We start from the raw sequence: 22,172 nt of genomic DNA, 5'->3' as shown, positions 1-22,172 counted from the left end.
ATTAGTTTGTATTGTTCAACGTTGTATAAATGCACAGTATTTTATACAAACAACTGAGAAAATAGTACTCCTGGGACAGTGTTCCAATTGAACGTAGAGGTAAAGATGTCTCTGAAACTGGTAATTCTTGAGACAGGGACAAATTTCAAAAGCATTTAATTGCACCATATGAGAAGAGTCATTATGTATGCTCTGTATTGGCTATGTAAATGCTCACCAGCAAATGCATAGTAAAGTAGAAATAATCTTTGTATAAAAAGGCACAACAGTTAAGTGAATATATTTTCTGACCAATGCCTCTGAGTACTGTTAAGATTTGTCTTCATAACCCTAAATTAGATAGCCACTACTGGATGTTAGAAAACAAAGGATAGATAGTGGACTATTACTCTGTATTCTTCTCTTGCTCTTCCTCACTACACAGTGTAAAATTTGAGCTCTTTTTAGTACTTTCTAGGGGGAAATACTGGAATACTAATTTCATTACCAGCATGCAGTAGAATACATTGATATTGGATTTAAGTGATTATAGAATGTTAAAATAAGCATAACAGGGTGGTAGTAAGGTGAAATTGTTGCAGCAAGTCAGAAAATATTGCATTTCACCTCTGGGGATGTCAAGTAGCTTGTTTTAAAGATTTGAGGGTATTCCTCTAATTGGACTCCTAAAACAGCAGTTGGAGCTTGACCCTCTTCAAAAGGTCTTTAAATGGGAGGAAAAAATAAGTTAATTTTAGATTCCTTTAGCCCCGTTGCTATCCAAAAATATCCCCCCCCCCCCCCCCCAAAAAAAAAATAAAAATAAAAATCTGACAGTACATGTAAATGTATAAATTAATAGGAAATGAAGAAACATGGGTGGGAAACATGATAGTGATGTATTGAGGAGAGGGGATTGCTTTGACTTTACCAGCCATATTGCTTCCATGATGCTTGACATCATATCTGTGACATCTAATTACTAGGATAACACATCTTTGTATGTGGCAGGTTTTTAGGACTTTTCTATGAACCCTGAGGATTCTTATACGTTCTCTGACTAAAAACTATGCTCTGCTATTACAGTGCATATACAGACATCAGCATAAACTACAGCAAGCCAGACAACACAGGATGGAGACTTTTTTTTTAGACTTGGCCAGCATGTTTTTAAAAGGTGTTAAACACTGGATATGCTATACAGCTACAGACAATTTTATATGTTTAAAACTTTGCTTAACAACAATTAGTAAAAATGTTTGCTAACTTTTTTAAAAAAATTGTCTGAAGAAGGCCTGATCCTAGCTATACTATCTGCATGGCAAATTTTCCAAATAACTAGATGCTATGTTGCCAACTGATGAGGAAATTGTCCATTGTTGTATATGGAGTTCTGATGTAACGTCAAGATCTGGTATTTTATAACTAGCTTGTTAGAAATGTATGTCTTGGGTCCCATCTACAGTTTCAAAAAACCAGATTGCAAAGGACAAAGTTGTCTTTTCATAAAATAGACTCGTCCATATATACTACTGAATCTGAAAATTCCCAGATTTCCAGTGGCATAAGATATTCATATCTAGTCCTGTTGGCATGGAGGATATCTGATCTGAGATGTACCATATCAGAATTGTACATTTCTAGCCCAGATATTTACATTTGAAAGAAAAAGACCAAACTTCTTTAATGTGGTAGGCTCTTCTTCAATATGAAAAGTGTAATTACATGGTACAATGTGTGGGTATGGTCAGAAAATGGATGCACTTTTCAAGTAAAGAAGGGTTAATTGAAAAGTGACTTACTGGAAAAAAACATAAGTACAGAAGTTCACCACAAACATATGAACATCTCTTTACAAGCAAAGAAACCCCCTACACATACAGCATGTGCCTTTTTTCCCCTTTGACACTTTCTGCTCCTGCTGCCGCCTCTCTTCTCATAATTCCACCTGTATCAAGAGCAGATGCTGGGTGAAACACGGGCAGTCGTCTAGCTTTTGTCACTTGCAATGAAAGAGTGGAACAAAGATCTACGTACACAGTTGTAGCCATAGTTGTCACTGTCCTCAACCAGGACCAGTGATTTTTTTTTCTCATGGGAATCTACACTTTAGGAAAGGTAGCTTGCAGAAGTTCTTCAAACCCTTCTAAGAATATAAAGGCTTCTGGTTCCTTCAAGCAAGATACTACCAGCAAAAGGGGTTTAAAAACTCTCCATATTGGTAAACTTAATTAAAGAATTTCTAATATCTCCTACAAGACCACAAATCCCAATACTCTGTTCAGGCTTTGCAGTTCCAAATACACTGGAAGGTCCAGCTGAGCATAACCTAATTTTATCTAGTTGTACTTATATTGCCCCAGTCTTCACTATGGCTTTTGAGCACCTCAGATAGGGAAACAGAGGAATTATTCACTCTCCCATCCTAGCTTCAGGTACACATGCAACATAGAGACCATAAATCTCATTCCTATCCACCAGATATTATCTCCACATATATGGAAAACTGCTATACATAATGGGAGATAAACTTGGAACAAAAACAGTATTTATTTTAGTTGCCTACTTTGAAAATAAAATTCTACCCTGAAGCCAAGCATGAGAAATTTTTGTTTGAAAGAAGATGCTTTAGAATGTTTTTAGTGGGTCAGAAAAAAACCCTCTCTAGGTAAAGCAGCTCTGCTATGGGGTCATTGATATGAGACTATATTCTGGCACAGCTTGGACTTGTGTAGTAGTAGGAATAAGAACTTTAATGATTGTAAATGTCATCAGACTTCATATACACAACTTCTGAAATAACTGATTATTCACTATAAATATGATTATTTTAGTAAATTTAAGGTCCTCTTAGAGCAGTTGAATATTTTCCAGTTAAGCACATTTTTAAGGGTTTATTTTCTGATACTGTTGACTCTTCCAAGAAAGTTTCTCATAGCTCGTCATCTGCACTTACTTTCCTGTGCATGCCAAGAATATTTATATAATACTCTAGGTTTAGACAGCAGTATACAATGGGAAAATGTGCAGAGCAAATAATCTGTGCACCAAGAGTTTGTAATCTAAACATTTGCATATATAGTACAGAATAAAGATAAATTGGCACTATTGGCATAATTGGAAAAGTATATGAAAGTGTCCCCCTTGACTTTTACAACCTACAAATGTTTCAGCTTTCCAGTATTCTAATTCAAGGAATACATTCAAGCTTGCAGCATCTGTTCTGATTACTAATTGTGAATGTAAAACAAATTGCCCAGCTGCTTCTGTGAAAAGACACATGATTGAAAGTCTTTTTTCTCTTATAGATTATCTGTAATGAGTTAGATTTGAAGTATAAAGGGGGAAAAGTGTTCATAAGTAACTGGAAATGAGAAACCTTACCTACGTATATATTTACACAGCCTCCACTGTAGTATCTGAGCTAACCATAACTATTATGGAGGCATCCTAGTTAAGGCTGTACCTGAAATATAATTAAAATATGGGATAATGGATTTCAGTTTTGAAAAACACTTTGGTTTTTAAGCAAGCCATATCTCAAAAATGGCTTCTTACAAATTTTGAATTTGACAAAATATACTGCAGAAGATTACTTTTTGATCAATAGTGTACAGTGCTTTGGTTTAGTTTACTGGATTTTTGGAGCAGAATTCCTGGAGGCCAGCTGTATGTATTTAAACTTTGGAGGTATGGTGGCTGCATTGAATCTTGTGCCCTCTCAGCCAAACTTTCATATACAAGCTTTGCTTAAATTAAAACTTTTGGTAATGTTGTCATGTTGAATACAATATGCTTATTGCACATCTGCAGTTACATCAATTATAGCCTCTATCAATAAAATATTAATATTGTAAATTTTCATATTATTGTGTCTAATTGTATGCTAAATGACAATTAAGTATATGCTATTTGTACAAGAAATTCTTTCCAGATAATGTTTTTCAGGAGATGCTTTCTATTAAACACTATTGGCTGTGGCTGCAGCCTATTGTTTCCCCCAGTAGCAGAAGCATGAAATGGATTTTTATTTTACTGCTGTTCAGAGAGTTCTGATTAGTAGCAGTGAATCTGGCCAGGGTGTTATTAATTATGCTCAGTTTCTGCATGGCGAAGATTTGAGCAACAGCAGATGCACATACACAAGCTGTTTGCAGAGGTAGGAAAAAACTGCATCCGTTAATATTTAGATTGTTTGGAAAGTTATCTGCAGCCATAAAGAAGTGGAGTGTCTAGTGCCTTAAATGAAAGATAGAGGTGCTGAAATTGACATCTTAAGTCCCCTTACTAGAGAGTGATTCAAGCTTGTTACTATTGCTTTGAATCTTTGGATATTTGCTTACAACCCAGGTTATCTTAAACATATTCTCGGACAAAAAAACTTCAGACTTCATACACTGTATTCCTGCTCTAAAATGCAATTCACCTTTTCACTAGAATGAGAAGACTAACTTTGATCAGATTTTTTATACTGCTTTAAAAGCAACTTGAAACATGGTACAGAGTTGGCAGCTGCAGTGCATATTTTCCTTCTTTAATATTGTCCTTCTTGACCTGGAAGGCCACCCACTTGGGTAGTAAGAATTTATAGCTCCACTGTTCAAGCTGGTACTGCTATTATTGGAGCTGAATAGTTCAGTTCATTTATATTTATACATTTTTGTACAGTGCAAGTTATCGTATTGTGAAGTAATGAGATAAGCCAAAATACAGGTATCAGAGTGGTAATTTAAGTAGTAAATAAGCATGTTTGCATGTTTATAGAAAGGATACAAGAAAGGGAAGTGACAGTGCTACGTAGGCTAACTGCTAAGGTGAGGAGGAAGATTTTAAGGTAAATATAGGAGAAATTCAGATACAGATGGTGTATCTGACATGGTCTCCTGCTCTTTTCCACTTCCAACCGAAGCTTTTAGAATTGAAGAGAAGAGACAGTGATGAAGTAATCAGAACCGAGATAGAGAAGAATAGATGGGAGTAACACCACGGATGGAGGGAGGTGGGAGTGACAAAGTTTTTAATTGGAATCAGAAATTGATAGGGAGCCAGTTCAGGTAACAGAAATGGAGGTGCAGGGTGTGTAACTTGTCTACAGCTTTCTGGACTCTTGAAGTGTAGAAAGACTACAAGAAAGAGTTGCAGTAGCCAACACAAATGAAAAAGGCATGGATAAAATATTTTTGGAAAGCTGCTGTGTATGGCAGTGTAATATACTGGCTCTGTATATAGTAGAGTTTAATTAAAGCATTTTTTTTTTGTAGAATGCAACTGCATGTGTAAATGTTTATATTTCAGTTGCAAACTAAGATTTACAAGGCCCTTTCTTTTAGTTTTGAGACAGATACTTGATACTTTAGAACACTTGAGTGGAAAATTTCTCATTGAAAACACAGCAGTTTTTAGAAAAGGCCTACGCATTCCACAAAGCCCAGAGCTTCATTTTCTTTCTCTCCGTTTCTTGCTTATAGAGATTCCTTTCGTGGTGTAAAGGACACCATTATAAGTTGATCCTGTTATGCGCGAGCTACATCCAACAATTTAAATCAATATATGCTAGTTTAGCTTTTTGGTTTTTAATGTCCTGTTTTGTATGTGTGCAAGTGGGAAGTTAATTCTTTTTTACTTTCTGGCTTTACCTCTTTGAATTCAGCCGCTGTTCAAGTGGTGTGAGACACTGCTGAGGCTCAGATTAGTGAAAAATCTCAGGGCCGTTATTCCCCAACTGTCTTAAATGTCTGTTTTAGCAATTGAAGATCATTAATCTGTTATTTCCTTTTGTTGTTGTGATAAGTTAAAACAGGAGCTTGTTTTGTTAAATTTGGTTTGTCAAATCAGTCTGAGCCTAAGTTAGCTAATTCAGAAGAAAAACTTCTTTAATGCACAACAAGCTTTTCTCTAAATGTGGTTCTTAAGGTTGGAAATTAATTGTAATTTCTGTTAAAATTTTAGTCACAAGAAATGTCATTTTTCTGTGATAATATCAATATATGGCATGGTTGTTACGAGTGTTAGCTATTGCTGAAGGAATTTACATATGCTGTCTCCTTCTTCTCTGTACCTCACTTACACAAGCAAATTTAGCTAGTTGCTTTCTGTCTTTTGTTGGAGCTGCAGCAAGCATCTTGGGATGCGATACCACTATTTGGCTTGGTATGTTCTCCAGATCAAAGAATCAAATCCTACAAAGAGAAACAGGAGAAATCTTCAAGCAGAAAGTTAAGTGCTCTGATTGTGGCTCTTCGCTCAGCTGTGCGATTAGTACATTGCATTTCACCTCCCTTGAACCAGGTTCCAATAGCAAGGCCAAGCCAATTGATTGTGCTATACTTGAGGTCCCAACTATGCCTCCAGACAGGCCAGAGGAGGAAAATGACATGGATTTCCCATACCCCCTGATGGGGTGAGGAGAATTGCATCCTTTTTTTCTTTCCTTCAGGGCAAATTCTAGGTGCAGGAGCAATCTGATGGAGCAACAGAGTTTATGCAGTGTCTTTTCTCTTCTCCAACTTACTCCCTGGCCTCCATTGAGAGACTTGCGTCTCTCATCCCAAGTCATTATCCAAGTTTTTTACGTGCTTGTAGACAGGCATTCTGTTCCCCTCTCCTTTATGTGAAAAGGGAACTTGACTCAGATTCAGAGTTTCCCTTTGCCTGTATTGCAGCTGTTGCTTACGTTGCCTTCACCAAAAACACCAATAAAAACCTACAGATTAAATTAAAACTTCAATGATGCTTGAGTTACTCAGCCTAGAATATTTTTGGCAGTTTGCCTCCCTTTTTAAGATGTCTGATCTTCTCTTGTATCTAATATCTTCCTCTGGGGCCTGTTGGACAGGAAGATCAAAAGGACAGACAGGAAGACCCTTGTAGGTGAGTGGAAATTTGCCATGGTCATTTATTCATCTTGTATGTTCAGGCTGCTATTTGGTGGCTTACAGAAATTAAAATACTAACGAGCCTAGATCTCTGTCCTCCTTTTTGAGCATGCTCTCAAGTGTCTTGGTATAGTCACTCCCATTGGATCCAATCTAGTATCTGGTTTGCATTCTCCTTTGCTGGCTTCCCTGACCTGTTAAATTCTGCCTTCTGGACCAAGAGTCTCTGCACAACCTCTGCAGAGTGCCTTGTCCAAAAACCAGGTGCTCTGCCAAACACTGTTTGCTGCATATGACTAAACTGTAATGTGACATTCAATCAGAGCATGCTGAGAGTAGTCCTCCGTGAGCAGCTTTAGGGCGGTCTGGGAGAAGGAGACCATTCATATCTTCCTTTGCGCATGGTTAAGAATAAGATTTTGGTCATGGATTCTATGATTTTCCGACCTCTGTGACTACTTCGGCTTCAGTTTCAGCTCTGGGTGACAGTGGGGTTTGGGCTTCATCTTTGGGTTCAGCCCCACCATGACCATACTCTGATTTTGTCCTTTTTGCCATGACTGTGAATTTTGCCTAATTTTACCATGACAAAATCTCTTCCTGTCTCTTCCCTGTCACTGTAGCCTAGGTCTTCAGTCTGTTTTTATGCAAAAATCTTCAGTAACAGAAAAGGGAGGGGATGGAGGTGTGGTTCAAGAAAATCCAGGAAAGGAGCATGGTCGTCTTCTTTTTAAAGTTTTTTATTTTGTTTTTATTTTGTGAGCTGTCAGTTGGTCTTTAAGCAAATCTATCCTCAACTTTTTTTATTTATCTTTATTCTCTGCAAGATACGACGCTATTGTACCAGATTACTATAAGTCCTTGGAAGAAGAACAGCAAGCTTAAATCAGTCAATGCTGTATTTTGTTGATATGTGATGTATGCAGTAGTAAACACTTACTGTACGTCCTCCCATCTGCATTAGAACCGTTCTGTTTATATTGCAGTTCTGCCACTAATCCAGCAAATAGCATAAAAGCATACCTCTCTTGTTGCTCAGCATATTACAGGGGGTGAGAAACTACAGGACCTATAAATCTGCTCAGTTTCATCTTTCTACCAGAATGTAGTAGTAAATTTATATTAAAAAAAGCTATGGTCTACAAATTCAATCTTTAACTTTGCATTTCTGAGCTTGATTACAGAATAAACTTTGGGCAGTATCCAGTTTTTAAACTACCCACAGCATACTGATGTGAAATCCAACTGAATTTCTGATGATTTAGACTTGTGAAATAAACTAGGCGATTAGAATCACAAGCATAGGAAAACAAAGTAAGAGTTCTATTTTTTTTTTTTTTAATGTTAGTGGTTTCACATGTTTAGATGGGGAATGAGTAATTACATTCATAAATTGTAGAAAAATGCATGGAGTTTTATGCATAAAGTTCAGACATCTGTGTTGATGGGAAAGTACACTATTGTAAGTGTCCTAGTGTGCAACACTCCATCATCTGGTGTGATGCTTTGTGGGAACTTCTAACAATGTGTTTTGGGGTAGATATGAGTTGCTATGGGGTCTCTAGAGATAGGAATCAAGTTCCCAGCATGCAACTTTCTCCATCCCATAATGCCCTTTGTATCTCATAATTTTGGTGCTTTTAAAAACTTGAAAACTGTTATCATGTCCCACCTCAGTCTTCTCTTCTCCAGACTAAACAAACAAACCCGATTTTTTTTTCAATTTTCCCTCCTAGATCATGTTTTCTAGACCTTTAGTCATTTTTGTTGCTCTGTATGAGCATGGAGTAGAGCAGAAGAATTACGTATAGTGTCTTGCTTACAACACTCCTGCTAACACATCCCAGAATGATGTTTGCTTTTTTTTTGCAACAGTGTTACACTGTTGACTTATCTTTAGCTTGTGATCCACTGTGACCCTCAGATCCCTTTCCAATCTTTGCTAGGCAGTCATTTCCCATTTTGTATGTATGCAGTTGATTGTTCCTTTCCCAAGTGGAGTACTTTTCATTTGTCCTTATTGAATTTCATTCTGTTTACTTCAGACCATTTCTCCATTTTGAATTTTAATCCTATCCTCCAAAGTACTTGCAACCCCTCCCAGCTTGGTATTGTCCGCAAACTTTATAAGTGTACTTTCTATGCCATTATTGAACAGAACCAGACCCAGAACTGATCCCTGTGGGACTCCACTCAATATGCCCTTCCAGCTTACTATGAACCACTGATAACTACTCTCTGGGAACGGTTTTCCAACTAGTTATGCATCCACCTTATAGTAGCTCTATCTAGATTGTATTTCCCTAGTTTGTTTGTTATGGTCATACGAGACAGTATCAAAAGCCATACTAAAGTCAAGATATACCATGTCTTTTGCTCCCCGCGCACACTATCCAGAAGGCCTGTTATCCTGTCAAAGAAAGCTATTAGGTAGGTTTGACACAATTTGTTCTTGACAAATCCATGCTTACTGTCCCTTTATCGCATTATTATCTTCTAGATGTCTGCAAATTCATTGCCTGATTATTTACTCTATTTTTCCGGGTTCTGAAGTTAAGATGACTGTTCTGTAATTTCCCAGATTGTCCTTATTCCCTTTTTTATAGATTGGCGCTATATTTACCCTTTTCCAGTCCTCTGGAATCTTTGGCGTCTTCCATGAGTTTTCGAAGATAATCGCTAATGGCTCAGGTATCTCCTCAGTCAGCTCCTTGAGTATTCTAGGATGTATTTCAGTAGTCCCTGGCAGCTTGAAGACATCTAACTTGTCTAAATAATTTTTAACTTGTTCTTTCACTATTTTTGCCTCAGATCCTACCTCATTTTCACTGATGTTCACTATGTTAGATGGCCAATTGCTTTTTGGTGAACTTTTTGGTGAAACAGTCATTTAGCACTTCTGCCATTTCCTTCTGTTATTGTTCCTCATACCTTGAGTAATGGGCCTATTCTGTCCTTGGACTTCCTCTTACTTCTAATGTATTTGTAGAACATGTTCTCTCTGTTCCTCTTTCTTCTCCTCATCAGGGTCAGTTGTGGAGGGAACAAACCTCAAGACTGCAATAGCAGCAGGTGCTGATAAAAACAGATGTATCGTTGAATTTACAGTCACAACAGAAAGGAAAATTTGAGGTTTTTTGTTACCCTTCTCTGCACCTTTTCCAATTCTAATATATCTTTTTTGAGATGAGGCAACATGGATTTATGGTGTCATATTTTCTGTTTTATTATCTATCTCTTTCCTAATGGTTCCTAACATTCTGTTAGCTTATTTGATTGCTGCTACACATTGAGCAGATGTTTTCAGGGAACTATCCATGACGACTCCAAGATCTTTAAGTGGTAACAGCTAATTTAGACCTCATCATTTTGTATGTATAATTGGAATTGTTTTCCAGTGTACATTATTTATACTTAACAACATTGAATTTCATCTGCCATTTTGTTGCTCAGTCACCCAGTTTTGTGAGATTCCTTTGTAACTCTTAGTTAAGTCCAGTGTTGACTGCAATCTTGAGTAATTTTGCATTGTCTGCAAATTTTTGCCACCTCTGTTCACCCCTTTCTCCAGATTATTTTATGAATGTGTTGAACAGCACAAGTTCTAGTACAGATCCATGGGGACCATACTATTTGCCTCTCTCCATTGTGAAAACTGTCGATTTATTCCCACCCTTTGTTTCCTATCTTTTTAACCAATTACTGATCCAGGAGAGGACCTTACCTCCTTTCTCATGACTTCTTACTTCGCTTAAGAGCCTTTGGTGAGGGCCATTGTCAAGGCTTTTTGAAAGTCCACGTGTACTATAGACTGGGTCATCCTTATCCACATGCTTGTTGATACCCTCAAAGAATTTTAATAGATGGGTGGGACATGATTACCCTTTACAAAATCCAAGTTGATTTTTTCCCATTGTATGTTTATCTGTGTGTCTATTTCTGTTCTTTACTGTAGTTTCAACCAGTTCTTTGATGGTATCTGTTATATTTTGCATTTTGCTATTAGTCTGGTCAATTTCACTTCCTTGTTCTCACACTGGGGCCAGGCCTACCTTACAAACTTTTGATGGTATGGCTATGCTGGATATGGGAGTGATGAGGTGTGATTTATGACCAAAATAGCTATCAGCTAAAGCCCCTTGTGTACATGCTGCTAGCAGCACTTTGTTGGTATGGTATATTGGTATAGCTATACCAGCAAAGCCTTCCAGGTATAGGCCTGGTGTAGGCCACTTGTGACTGTTTGCATTTCCAACACACTGTGCAGTAAATATTCAAATTAAAAAACTAAATACATTCTCACAGTTTCCATTAATAGATTTTGCAAATTCCCCACCCCCTTGAACTTTTACAGATCTTTTTGGGCCTGAACTAATAAGATTTTCTGTTTACATTGCAATGGCTTTTTGTCAGACTGCTGCGTTATATATTCCCCTTTGACTTTTCCTCCCCTTCTATTAAAAAGTGCATAAAAAGTTATTTTGCCCCTTTCTTTTAGTGATTATTTTGATCTCAAAATGGAAAGCAGATTCAAGTTAAACCAACTACTCATTTTCATGACTTTGAATTTTGGAAAAATGGGGTGGGGGGGGAGGACGGACAAAAATTGTCTTGGTACAGCATTGAATTCATAATTCTGAGGATAATTTCCTGCAGAGCATTTTTCAGCTGGTGAGCCTTCAGTTGATAACTTGAATTTAAAAAGAAAACTGAAATTGCATGAAATGTAAGGCAACTGGAAGAGCTGAACACAAGTTGCTATATATCAGTTCCACATGTTTGTATATTCTGGATTGATGCACACGTTTCCAAAGATTGGATGTTTTCCAGGTTTATCCCCTTAATTTTATTTTGTTAGTATGTGTAGCAAAGTCTGTTTGCATGCACGAAATCTGGTCACCATGTGGTCTATCGCCAGCAGTTATCATTAACCAGCTGTTGCATTCTCATGTAGCTTTAATTCAAATGCTAATTACTCTCCATGCGCTGTTGATAAACTCCACCCTAAGCACAGTAACATCACTGCTTGCGATAAATTCTAAAGTGAAACAGCCTGCATTGTCCCTTGGCAAAGAACTTCAATTGATTGAAGAAGCTTTCCATCCTGGAGTGTCAGAGAGAAATTTGGCAAAGATTCTGATTGTCGGAATCTGAGAAGTAAAGAAAAGGATATAGGTGAATGGGAACTGGGACAGAATCCAAACAATACACTGGAAAATGTTCCCAAGTGAAGATGTTCTGTTCTAATCATGGAAAGCTTGGGATAAGGGTGGTCTATGGTTTGGTCTGTCTTTACTGTTTGAGAGCCAAATCACTGTCCTGGGAACTGGATATCCATTTTGATCTCCCCTGGTCGTCACGGTGGGAGAAGGGAATTGATATTCAATAGAATTTGACTTTCAGTGGTTTTTTGGGGAAAAAATCAATATGGTCTACAAAGGTCTCTTTCTGTTTGTTCATGCTGTTGTACTAAAGACTATTTCAAATAAATTTGAGACACATTTTTCTATGCACTTCATAATGAGATCTCAAAATTTAAAACCAGGCAGCAACAATATAAAGTTTATTCGCGCACACATTTAGGAATTGAAAATATGCAAGTAGTAGTATGGGTATAGGAGAAGGAGGATTTTTAAAATCTGCATCCTTTTGTTTTCTGATGAAGACTGATTTTCCTGAGACTTATAAATTTGGAAGATGCCTTATTTCATTTTCTTAAAGCAACAAATATCTTCAACGTAGCATTACTTTTTAGGTTATTCTTTTTAGAAAAAAAAAACCTTGAACATGAAGTGCAATGTTTGATTTAAGTACATTTTGAATCCAGAGGCTATGTATAAAAATGCAAATAAGCATTAGGATGGTCTCTGTTTATATGCTGAGGCTTGGGTGGGAATGGAAGAGACTCTGTAGCAAATACATCCTTGCCATTACTTCCATGAGTTAGCTCTTTTTTCACAACATTTGCAAGTCTAATGAAAAGTATTTCAGAGATGCAGTGTTGTTTAAAAAACAAAACCTTTCCAAAATGGAAATCATTTGGTCTTGTGCTCTTTTTCACTTTCATATTACAATACTGCTCTTTCAATGGAGGTCTGCTAATGATACATCAATAAGCTGTGACAAAATGTGCATTAGTAGGCTATTTTTGTATGCCTTTACACAGTAAGAAACGAGCCAAAGGTCAAGTGCCTTCAGCCACCTGAGAAATGCACGAATGGTTCATTAATTTCCCATTTAAAAAAATCCTTTCCTTTGCAGGCTTCAATGCAATGTATTCTGTTGCTTTAAAAAGTATCTCCTAATAAAATGAGAGAAAAATGGGAAACAGAAAATAGCTGTCCTGCTATTTAAAATAGGCTTGTTCAGATTGTAAGCTCTTTGGGAAAGGCAAGGTTTCTTGTATGTAGCATCCAGCACAGTGGGATCCTGATTAAGGACCCCAGGCACTATTGTAATAGAGGTAATTTGCACTGTCAAAGCAGTCTGAAGTAGGCAATTTGGAAGTCAGAATCTGGCCCATTGTCTGTAGTGGTTGTATTTTGGGTGGCGAGGGTCTAATTGTGCACCAGTGTGAGCTGCTGCAAAGGTGTTGTATCAAAGCACCAAACTTCTTTGAACAGTCCATGGCCTCAGCCACACTCTAAACTCTTTTTAATAAGAGCAGCTTCAGTCATATATGGCTACTGTGTACCTTGTTTCTTGTAGTCTGCCTTCCTGGAAGCATTCATTCAGGATCATCTATTCTTTCCTGCCTAATATAAATAAATTCAGGAGCACTGTGTAGCTTCAGCATAGTATGCGACAATCAGTCTTCAGATGCAAGAAGTTCCTTGTGTTCTCATTCTAGCATCATGGTATTCTTTTGTTGAATGTCAGTAATGTGTAGCAAAGTCAGTAAAAATTAGAAAATTATTATAGTTTCCTCCTTTTAATTGTAATGAAAATTACCTGCGAGTACAGCAGGAGCCTTTCTGTATGTGGACTTTTCCAGAAGAATATTTAAAATGTTGAAAATACTTTCACATACTGTGTAATACACTTACCAAAACATAGGTATATATGCGAACACTAAGATGAAATGTCAATCATAGAAAACAATTGCTGCTTCTGATTTCCAGGTAAAAAGAAATCCTCATTCATTCCCACCTCCCTAGAAAATATATATATGAAACAGTAGAACATTTCTCACAGCTTTCTTTCAAATAAAATCAGTATGTGTGCATATGTTTATATATGGCTGTTTATATGTAATAAAGCATGACATGGACAGTGTTAAAAATAGAGCACTTGAAATATGTTCCTTCTATACCAGTCAAGGGTAGGAAGGAGAGTTTTGGTCATAAACTGATAGAGATGCAGAACAATTTACAAGTTAAACCATCAGGTATTGAGAGAAATATTTTCCAGATACATCTTTTTCATGTTTGATAGCATTTTTTTTAGTTGGCATCAAGATATTGCACAAATAGATATTTGTAAACTTTTGTATTAAATGGATGTCATCTCTTTCATTTTTGTCCTGTGAGTAATGTCTTTTTGCTAACATCTAGTGTAATATCAGTTCTGTATCTGATATGGCCTCTGTTGAAACTTAATCCTGTTTCTTAAGGGGATGGACTTAAGCAGATATGTTTCTTCTAACTCAAATGACTGTGATCAGTGGTTTTTAAACTTTTTGTGTTGATGACCCCTTTCACACAGCAAGCCTCTGAGTGTGACCCCACCCCCTCCACGGCAGCTGGGACTGTCAGTCCTGCCTTGCACGGGGCTGACAGCCTGAGCCCTGCTGCTTGGGGGCTGACACCTCATGACCCCCATGTAACTACTGCGCAACCCCCTGAGGGGTCATGAGTCCCTAGTTTGAGAACCCGTGCATCAGACTGTGTTCTGCGCTATCACTTTTCTCCTATTCACATTTTTATCTGTAAATAGCAAAAACAATTTCTACAAAAATGGTAGAGAGGTTTTGTCCCAACCTTCTGTAGTCTCCGTTCCTTCTTATTCATATTTATTGGTGCATGTGGACCTTAATTATGACAGCTACTTTCGTAGGAAGAGGAATACAGTATGTGCAGAGGTAGTGGCGGAGAATTCATCCAAAGCTCAGTGAAATTAGTAGACTTGCATTAACTTTGGGCTTTGGATGAAACCCCTGGTGACTGTCACATTAACACTTTCAGACTCCAGAAGTGTAGCAAATAAAAAACTTCAAGGAAACTTAAAACTGTATTAATTAAATATATAGTTCATTTTGATGCCAAGTTAGGTAGCAAATCTAGGGTACTTTTTTTTTTCTTTGCATGAATTCTGAATAGCACCTTTTTTCTTCCACTGTGTTCATTTCATTCAGTGGTATGTCTTTTTAGTGGAAGCAAATATTTCTCTAGTACAGTGCCAAATGTAACAGTGGGAGGTGTTTCTTTCAACAGCTGTATTTGTCATTTAAACAGACTTTTAAAAAGTCATGCTGAACTAAACATTCTACTTGCCTGAATACATACAGAACATTGATTTCATTTCCTGTAAAGCATGCTGCATTCTTTAATGAAGTTGACATGCTTAACAAGTGACCTTATTACTGTTCTAGTGGGGAAGACATAAGAATTTAATGTGAAGTTGCTTGTTTTAACTTTCTTTTTTTTTTCCCTCCCACAGGAGAGAAATAGAAACAAACAATAACTATATGGATATGTCCTGCTAGAATTACAACACTAATGATGTAGACTCTGGAAATGCCTAATATGTCTAAGAAGACGTTATTAAAGCTTTTTTCTGCTCAAGGTGACATCTTTGAACACTTTAACACGAAATTGACTCTTCTTGTAATGGTTCTCATCAGTGCATCTGCCCTTATACTCTCTCACCAAACACACTTGAGAACTGTAACTTCGTCAAGCACTTTCTGTCCTGAAGCTTTTACCAGTATCTGCTGTCTTTTGTATTTATGCATCCTAGCTAAGGCACAGGAGACTGAACGAATGCAAGGATTCATTAACTCTTTGAATTTGTTAAATACTAACAATTAACCGTTAGAAGTGGTTCAATGATGTGAGATTCACATTGCTTCAACTTATTTTTTCTTTGTTGTAATTTTTTTTTTAATTGTCAGATTTTAGCTATTCAACAGATTAAAAGCAAAATCATGCCATATTTAGTCCTGGAGTAAAACTCAAGTCTAAATGTTCATGTGAAAATTATTGTAGTAAACTTTTAATATGGCAAAGCAACTTTAAGATGCAGTTTAGCCAAATGAAACGTAACATGAAATTATATTAGAATGACATTTCCCTTGTTTCAAACTGTTTGGTGTAAGAGAATATTAATATGCAGCTTGGTGGACAGCACCAGTTAATGCACACTTCTTTATTTTTTCTGTAATATGTATACCGAAAAAAGTGCATTTGTCTGAGGAACTGTTTGTTTGCTACCACTCAATGAATCTCAGTTTTGAGTAAATGTACCTCAGTCTAAATCAGACTTTTTATGATCTTTATAACTACATATAAAACCTTTAATTCCTATTTCTGGGTGTTTGCAAGCCTGACAGATTGCTATCATGGAAGTGAAAATTTACTCCTCTAGGTGATTCACTAGCTAAATAAACATAATTCTTGTTTAGCAAGCATATACTGTTTCTCAACTTTTTTCCTCCTATTATCACAGTATTCAGGCATTCTTTCTACTCAGAATACTTTTGGGAAAAGACTTTGATAAGTGGATCAAATCTGTGTTCACATCCAAATGTATGTGTTATTGGCTAGAGCTCTCTAAGTGTTTAAGATACTATATTAATCTGAATACTCCTATGCTAAATTTTTCATTTACCTTTTGAAAATTATTTTTTTAATAAACTGTTTTTTAGCAACATGAATTCTACCTGTTGGAAGATCAAAAATGTTAAGCAGCTGTATGAACTGCATAAAATACTGAACAGTCTATACAAACTCCAGAGATAGTTTTCTCTTTTTAGAACAGCAGTGTAGAAGACAGATATGTTGAAGCTTAAAATAGCAGTACTGCAGATTTGAATGCCTTTGGTGTGTCTTATTATCCAACACAAATGTTTGCATTGTGTTTGGAATCTCTTGCATTTACAACAGCTTCTAGTCAGCTGAGTTCTGATGTTTAGGGACAAGCATGGCTTTTAAAATAATATAGGCTATTTTACTGTATATGCACTACTTTTTTCTCTTAACACACACACACACACACACACTATGAATATAAAATATGAATAAAATGAGTATTCTTTACCCATTGATTTAAAACATGTTGCAGTCCCTCAGTAAAAATGTAATTCAGTACACTAGAACATGGGATATAAAGTGTTATGAATACATATGTTAGCTTGTCCCATTATTCTGAATGTTCAAAAAGTAATTTCATCCAGCGGTGTGGAGAAAGAAGCAGCTTGACTGAAATGCCGAGGGGTATACGGAGGGGCCAGGAACAAATGGGGTGGACAGAAAGGGGCAGGCTGTGTTTGTGTCATGGAATTACATGCTAGGGGACTAGGGCAGAAGGATCTATAATCATTGAGCACAGTTCCCTTCAGGACCTGAATTGGAGCCCTGAACCTCAGCATTCCTTCATTGTCTAACAAATAGCTATATAAAACAGTGGCAAAATGTTTCATCTCTCTCTACTGGCTAGTCTACAAAGGAAAATAGCCCACCACTGCTACCAGCTAGTGTATTAGCTTAAGTATCAGATATTGATGCTGTGAGTCTAAAGGGTATAATCCTCTTGATGATCAGTGTGGACATCATTGTTTTTCCACATGATGGAATTTGTATTTTCCATTTGGTTTTTAAAACAATTTAGGATATTACAGGGGAAGTGAGGGGACTAATTTGCAAGTCAAGCATTCAAAAATTAGGAAATACCAGAATCAAGTTTGTGTGTTCTTAATTCAGACCCAGTGTTAGCCTTTAATTATATGATCACGTACTATTTTTTCCCACAATAACCCCGCCTAATTCAGTTTACAGAATGCATGGTTATAAATCAGGTTGTGTGTGGTGAATGAGGCTATACCTCATTTGTAGAAAATGGAAGTTATGAAGAAAATGAGGTGGGATTGCAGGAAGAGAGAGGATTATCTTCTTCTGGCTACGGTAGTTGCCATAGAGTTCCCGAGTGATGTTAGGCAAGTCACTTAAGCCAAAAATTTCTCACAGGTGGCCACTAACTGTGTGTTCCAACTTTCTGGATGTCCAAATTGAGACATACAGGGTTTGATTTGCAGAAGTGCTGAGAATTCTCACCTAAAATTGCAATCAATATACTTTGAATATAGAAAGTGCTGTAAAAATACTAAGAGTCTAAAATCAGATAGTGAGTGGCCGTGGGCACACAAAATTAGTGAGTAGTCAACAATTTTGGCCTTAATTTCTTTGCATCATTTCATCTGTAAAAGGGGATGATAAATCCCTCCTTATCTCACAGTGAGTATTGTGAGAATAAGTTCTCAGATGCTATAGTGATGAGTGGCATAGAAAAGTCCATGAAGAACATACTAATTCCGTAGTCAGTGCAGGGTTTGGATGGTGTGCAGTAAATAAGGCACAGGGCTGCACACAAAATGAGGATGAAATATTGAAATAGTTACCTATTTCAGTGAGCACCATCCATTCTGGGGACTGAATTAGACAGGAGCCTGGTAGAAAATATAGTAAGTGATCATGTAACTAAAGACTGTCATAATATATACATACAAGAGGGACACATTAAGATTGCATGGGCAGCCATAATTCTCCCATTCTGTAGCTTTTGCGTACTGTTTGACTTTGTAATTTCAGATTTTTTTTTTAATGAGATGCAGCTTGTCACTTGAATGCTCAAACTGCTGGCCTAACCAAATGTGTGCACTATTTTTCTTTGCGTGACTTCTGTACTGGGCAGACTCTCACCTAGTATCACTTAGGAAAATTTCAGCTTGTCAGGTCCCGCATACCCTTAGGTAACTTATGAAATTTTTGCATTTAAGCAAGTTTTCTCCTTTTAGAGCTAGTCTCTTCTTCCTGCTTGATCCTATAGCAGTGACGTCCTGCTGAATTCATGACTGCAATGTTTAGATGCCAAAATTCATTGGAAAAAAAAATTCTCAAAACCCAGTCTGTGGCACCAAACAAGGTTGAATTGAGGAGAGAGCTTGATCTAATGCAGATAAATGAAATAATAAAGGTGAGACATTTTCACCGAGTCTGCTTTGTAAAGTCTTTGTGAGGTTACTTTTTTTATAGTTGTGAATTCTCACATTTCAAATAATTCAAAAATAAATGTACCAACTTTCTCTATGTATGGGTGCTGGTTTATCTTTCCAGCAGAAATTTAGTTAAATAAACACTGCCTTGTGAATTCCAGTGCAGTGCTAGCCGCCTTATTTTGGTCGTGTCTAGGCTAGGCTTTCAAAGTTATTGGTAAATCTGTAGCAAGAAAGATATTTAAATGGTTCTCCAGATGTTGCTAACAGTTTGAAAACCTAGTGCAGACCTGGCCTTTGATGGGTGGGGGTGTGTGTGTGTGGGGGGGGGGGGGGGGGGAGTGTGTTTTGATTTTTTTTGCAGCATTTAACTTTTTTAAATTAATACTTTACATTTAAAAGGCATTCAAATGCCTAACATTGTTCATGTGCAAAGGTTTTTAGAAAAATAATCAATATAAGCAGGTCCATCATTTCAACTCATTTTGCTGCCATTTTAAGAAAATGGGAGACACCTGTTTTCAGTAACATCTGTGTATTCTTTTGCCATGTGAAGATCCTTTATCTATTTTTCTGGTAAAATTAAAGAAAAGATTAAGGGGGAAATGGTTCATTTAACTTTATTCATAGCAGAACATGGGTGTTTGAATTTTGTTTGTGAATTAGAATGCAGTTAATTAGGTGAGAACTTCTGTTTGTCATGAAAACTCACTATTTGGTCTTTTTTTAGTCGTTGTGAGGGTTTCAATAAAGAGAATCTGTTCATGTGGTTGACTATTTCAATTTTCTCTTAGATTTGTAGAAGTAAAATGTACCTCCTGATATCAACATTTGCTTTTAGTCTGATGTTATCATCAAATTCCAAAAAGAGAGAGATTGTTTCTGAGTCATAAGGAATTTTTGATAAATGTTTAGGCTTCTTTTAAAATTCTTATATTGGTATATAGGCTATACACTTTTATAATTAACTTTGTCTACTGTGTCAAATTTGTATCAGATTTCAGCCGTTGAGGATAGTTTGTTTTTTGTCCGGATTATATAAACTCTGAAACAGATTTATATCGATGACCTACTACAGTGCCCAGCATAATGGGCCCCTAATCCACTCTAACATTGAGACCGTAATAGATTTTATTAATAACTCCATGTTCAGATTTCCAGAACTTGGCGCTACCCTCCTCCCAGCTATTGGATTTCTCCTTCACCTGATTTTCCCCTGTCCCCAACAGAAGCCACTCATGCCACAACCAAACCAGAAGCACACAGGCTGGGGCTTCTAGCCTTTAATTCCAAGAGGATCCCTAAGGTTAGGTGAGTCCTCTTCCAGATAAGATGTGCAAGAGGGAGACAGCAAGAGGCTTTTCATTCTCCCTCCTCCCTGCACTTCCAGGTAATGGGGAACTCCTGAGCAGGACAGTTCATCTTCATATACATCTGCTGCCTTGTTTGGGACCCGATAAGAGAAACACAGCATTGGCAGCTCTCCGCCATATTGGTGATTGTATGGTAAGATTACCAGCTCCTCTTTGCATATTCCTTCTGTGGATGGATCCTGGCAGAATCTGCTTCTTTCCAGGCCCATAGCAGCACAAAGTGCCTCCTTTTTCCCATGATAGGCAGGTAGAGATGCATTCCTGTCATAATTTGTGTGTATGAACTCAGGCTCATGTAAATTACCCTACAATGTTAGTCTGTTCCAATAAATATTCCAGTGTTTTGGTATGGAAGATTGGAAGGGACATGATTTCATTGGCATTTTTAAAAAAAAGAATATGGTCGTTTTTACTATAAAGTTTGGGAACATAATTTTTTCCCAACCCAAATTGGGTGTAATTCTGGTTGTCTCTTCAATAAAGGTGATGTGGGTAAGTCAATGCTAGAATGACAACTTTTACCTACCCTTTCATGTGTGTCTGCAACTGTTGTCCTTGGGCTAGTATACACTAAAAATGAGCTCAACCTAGGTAGGTTGCTCAGGCTATGAAAAATTTCATGCCCTAACCCCGTTATAGATTAAATTAGGCTGATGGAAGAATTCTTCCGTCGACGTAGGTACTGGCTCTTGGGCAGATGGTTTTAACTACGTCAACAGAACAACCCCTCTGTTGCGTTAGGTAGCTTCTACACCACAGTGCTATAGTGGTAAAGTTGTAAATGTAGACATAGCCTTAATATTGCATTAGCAACTTATTTTGTACCCTTTTGTCAACACAAAGAGGAGGGAAGACCCAAATTGCAGCACTGTGAAACTCTTCAACTTGGTTTTAAATTCACTCACTTGGTAGACTCTCGCAATGTTCTGTGCTGTTCTATAGCTCTGTAGGCAGTTATGCAATACAAAACAGTTCCTTCGCATTGACTGAACTAATTTAATTGTTTAACTTGGAATTTAAGTGTTTTTCAGATTCACAGCAACTCTTCCTCATTGATGGACAAACTGCCTGGGAAGTCTTGTATTTTAATACTGAATTGCCAGCATGTAAGTCTTTTTCCTTTTTTGTTTTGAAAATGGTTAAAGGAATTTTCTTTAAATGTTTTTTTAATCACCTTTTAGGTTGAGACCAACCTTTGGAAGTTGCAAACCAAATAGTTCTGAGCAAACAAAAATGGGGATTGTAAGCTGGGCAGTTTACAAGTCTTAGCTATTAGCATTCCAGCAAAAGGACAGGAGAAGGAGAATGGGGGTTTCAGTTTCTAGTTGCCTAGCTATATAACATCTGCTTTACGGACATTATTTCTATATGCAATTGTTGTTTAATACCTCCGAACAGTTGCAATGTTCAGATAAGCAACCATGTAGTGATGTTTAGTGTTTTTAGAAAGGAGAAAGGTCGGAATCTCCTGCTAATCACTATAGAATTGTTAAATAAATTGGTTAAAATTCAGGCAATCACTGTGCAGCATGACTGTAATGTGCTAAATCAATCCTATTCCTATAGAAGACTGCTGCTATTACATTCTGAATGTGATTTTTCTGACTTCAGTCTGCCTTGCCAATTTGTTTTCCACAGGCTGAGCTGGTTCACAGCTTCTTTCTCATGACATACTCACTGCGGCTCATGATTTTGCTGTTTCTTCTGGAAATGTGTAAAATTGTGCATTTAATTTCT

General features: G+C 37.1%; 1 protein-coding gene across 2 annotated transcripts in view; it reads left to right on the top strand.

Annotated features, from left to right (window-relative positions):
• Positions 1 to 16,482, top strand: part of YTHDF3 (YTH N6-methyladenosine RNA binding protein F3) — a 38,212-nt gene extending 21,730 nt beyond the window's left edge. For both annotated transcript variants that reach the window (XM_067553693.1, XM_067553692.1), the window contains one exon: positions 15,513 to 16,482. In XM_067553693.1, the coding sequence (XP_067409794.1) occupies positions 15,513 to 15,536 (24 nt within the window). In that variant the 3' untranslated portion in view covers positions 15,537 to 16,482. The remainder of the gene's footprint in view (positions 1 to 15,512) is intronic.
• Positions 16,483 to 22,172: the final 5,690 nt, after the last annotated feature.

Source organism: Emydura macquarii, unplaced genomic scaffold, assembly GCF_026122565.2.
Source record: "Emydura macquarii macquarii isolate MOO-44397 ecotype Brisbane River unplaced genomic scaffold, CSIRO-AGI_Emac_v2 contig_1477, whole genome shotgun sequence".
NCBI classification, from domain to species: domain Eukaryota; kingdom Metazoa; phylum Chordata; order Testudines; family Chelidae; genus Emydura; species Emydura macquarii.
This window is presented reverse-complemented; position numbering and strand designations above follow the sequence as displayed.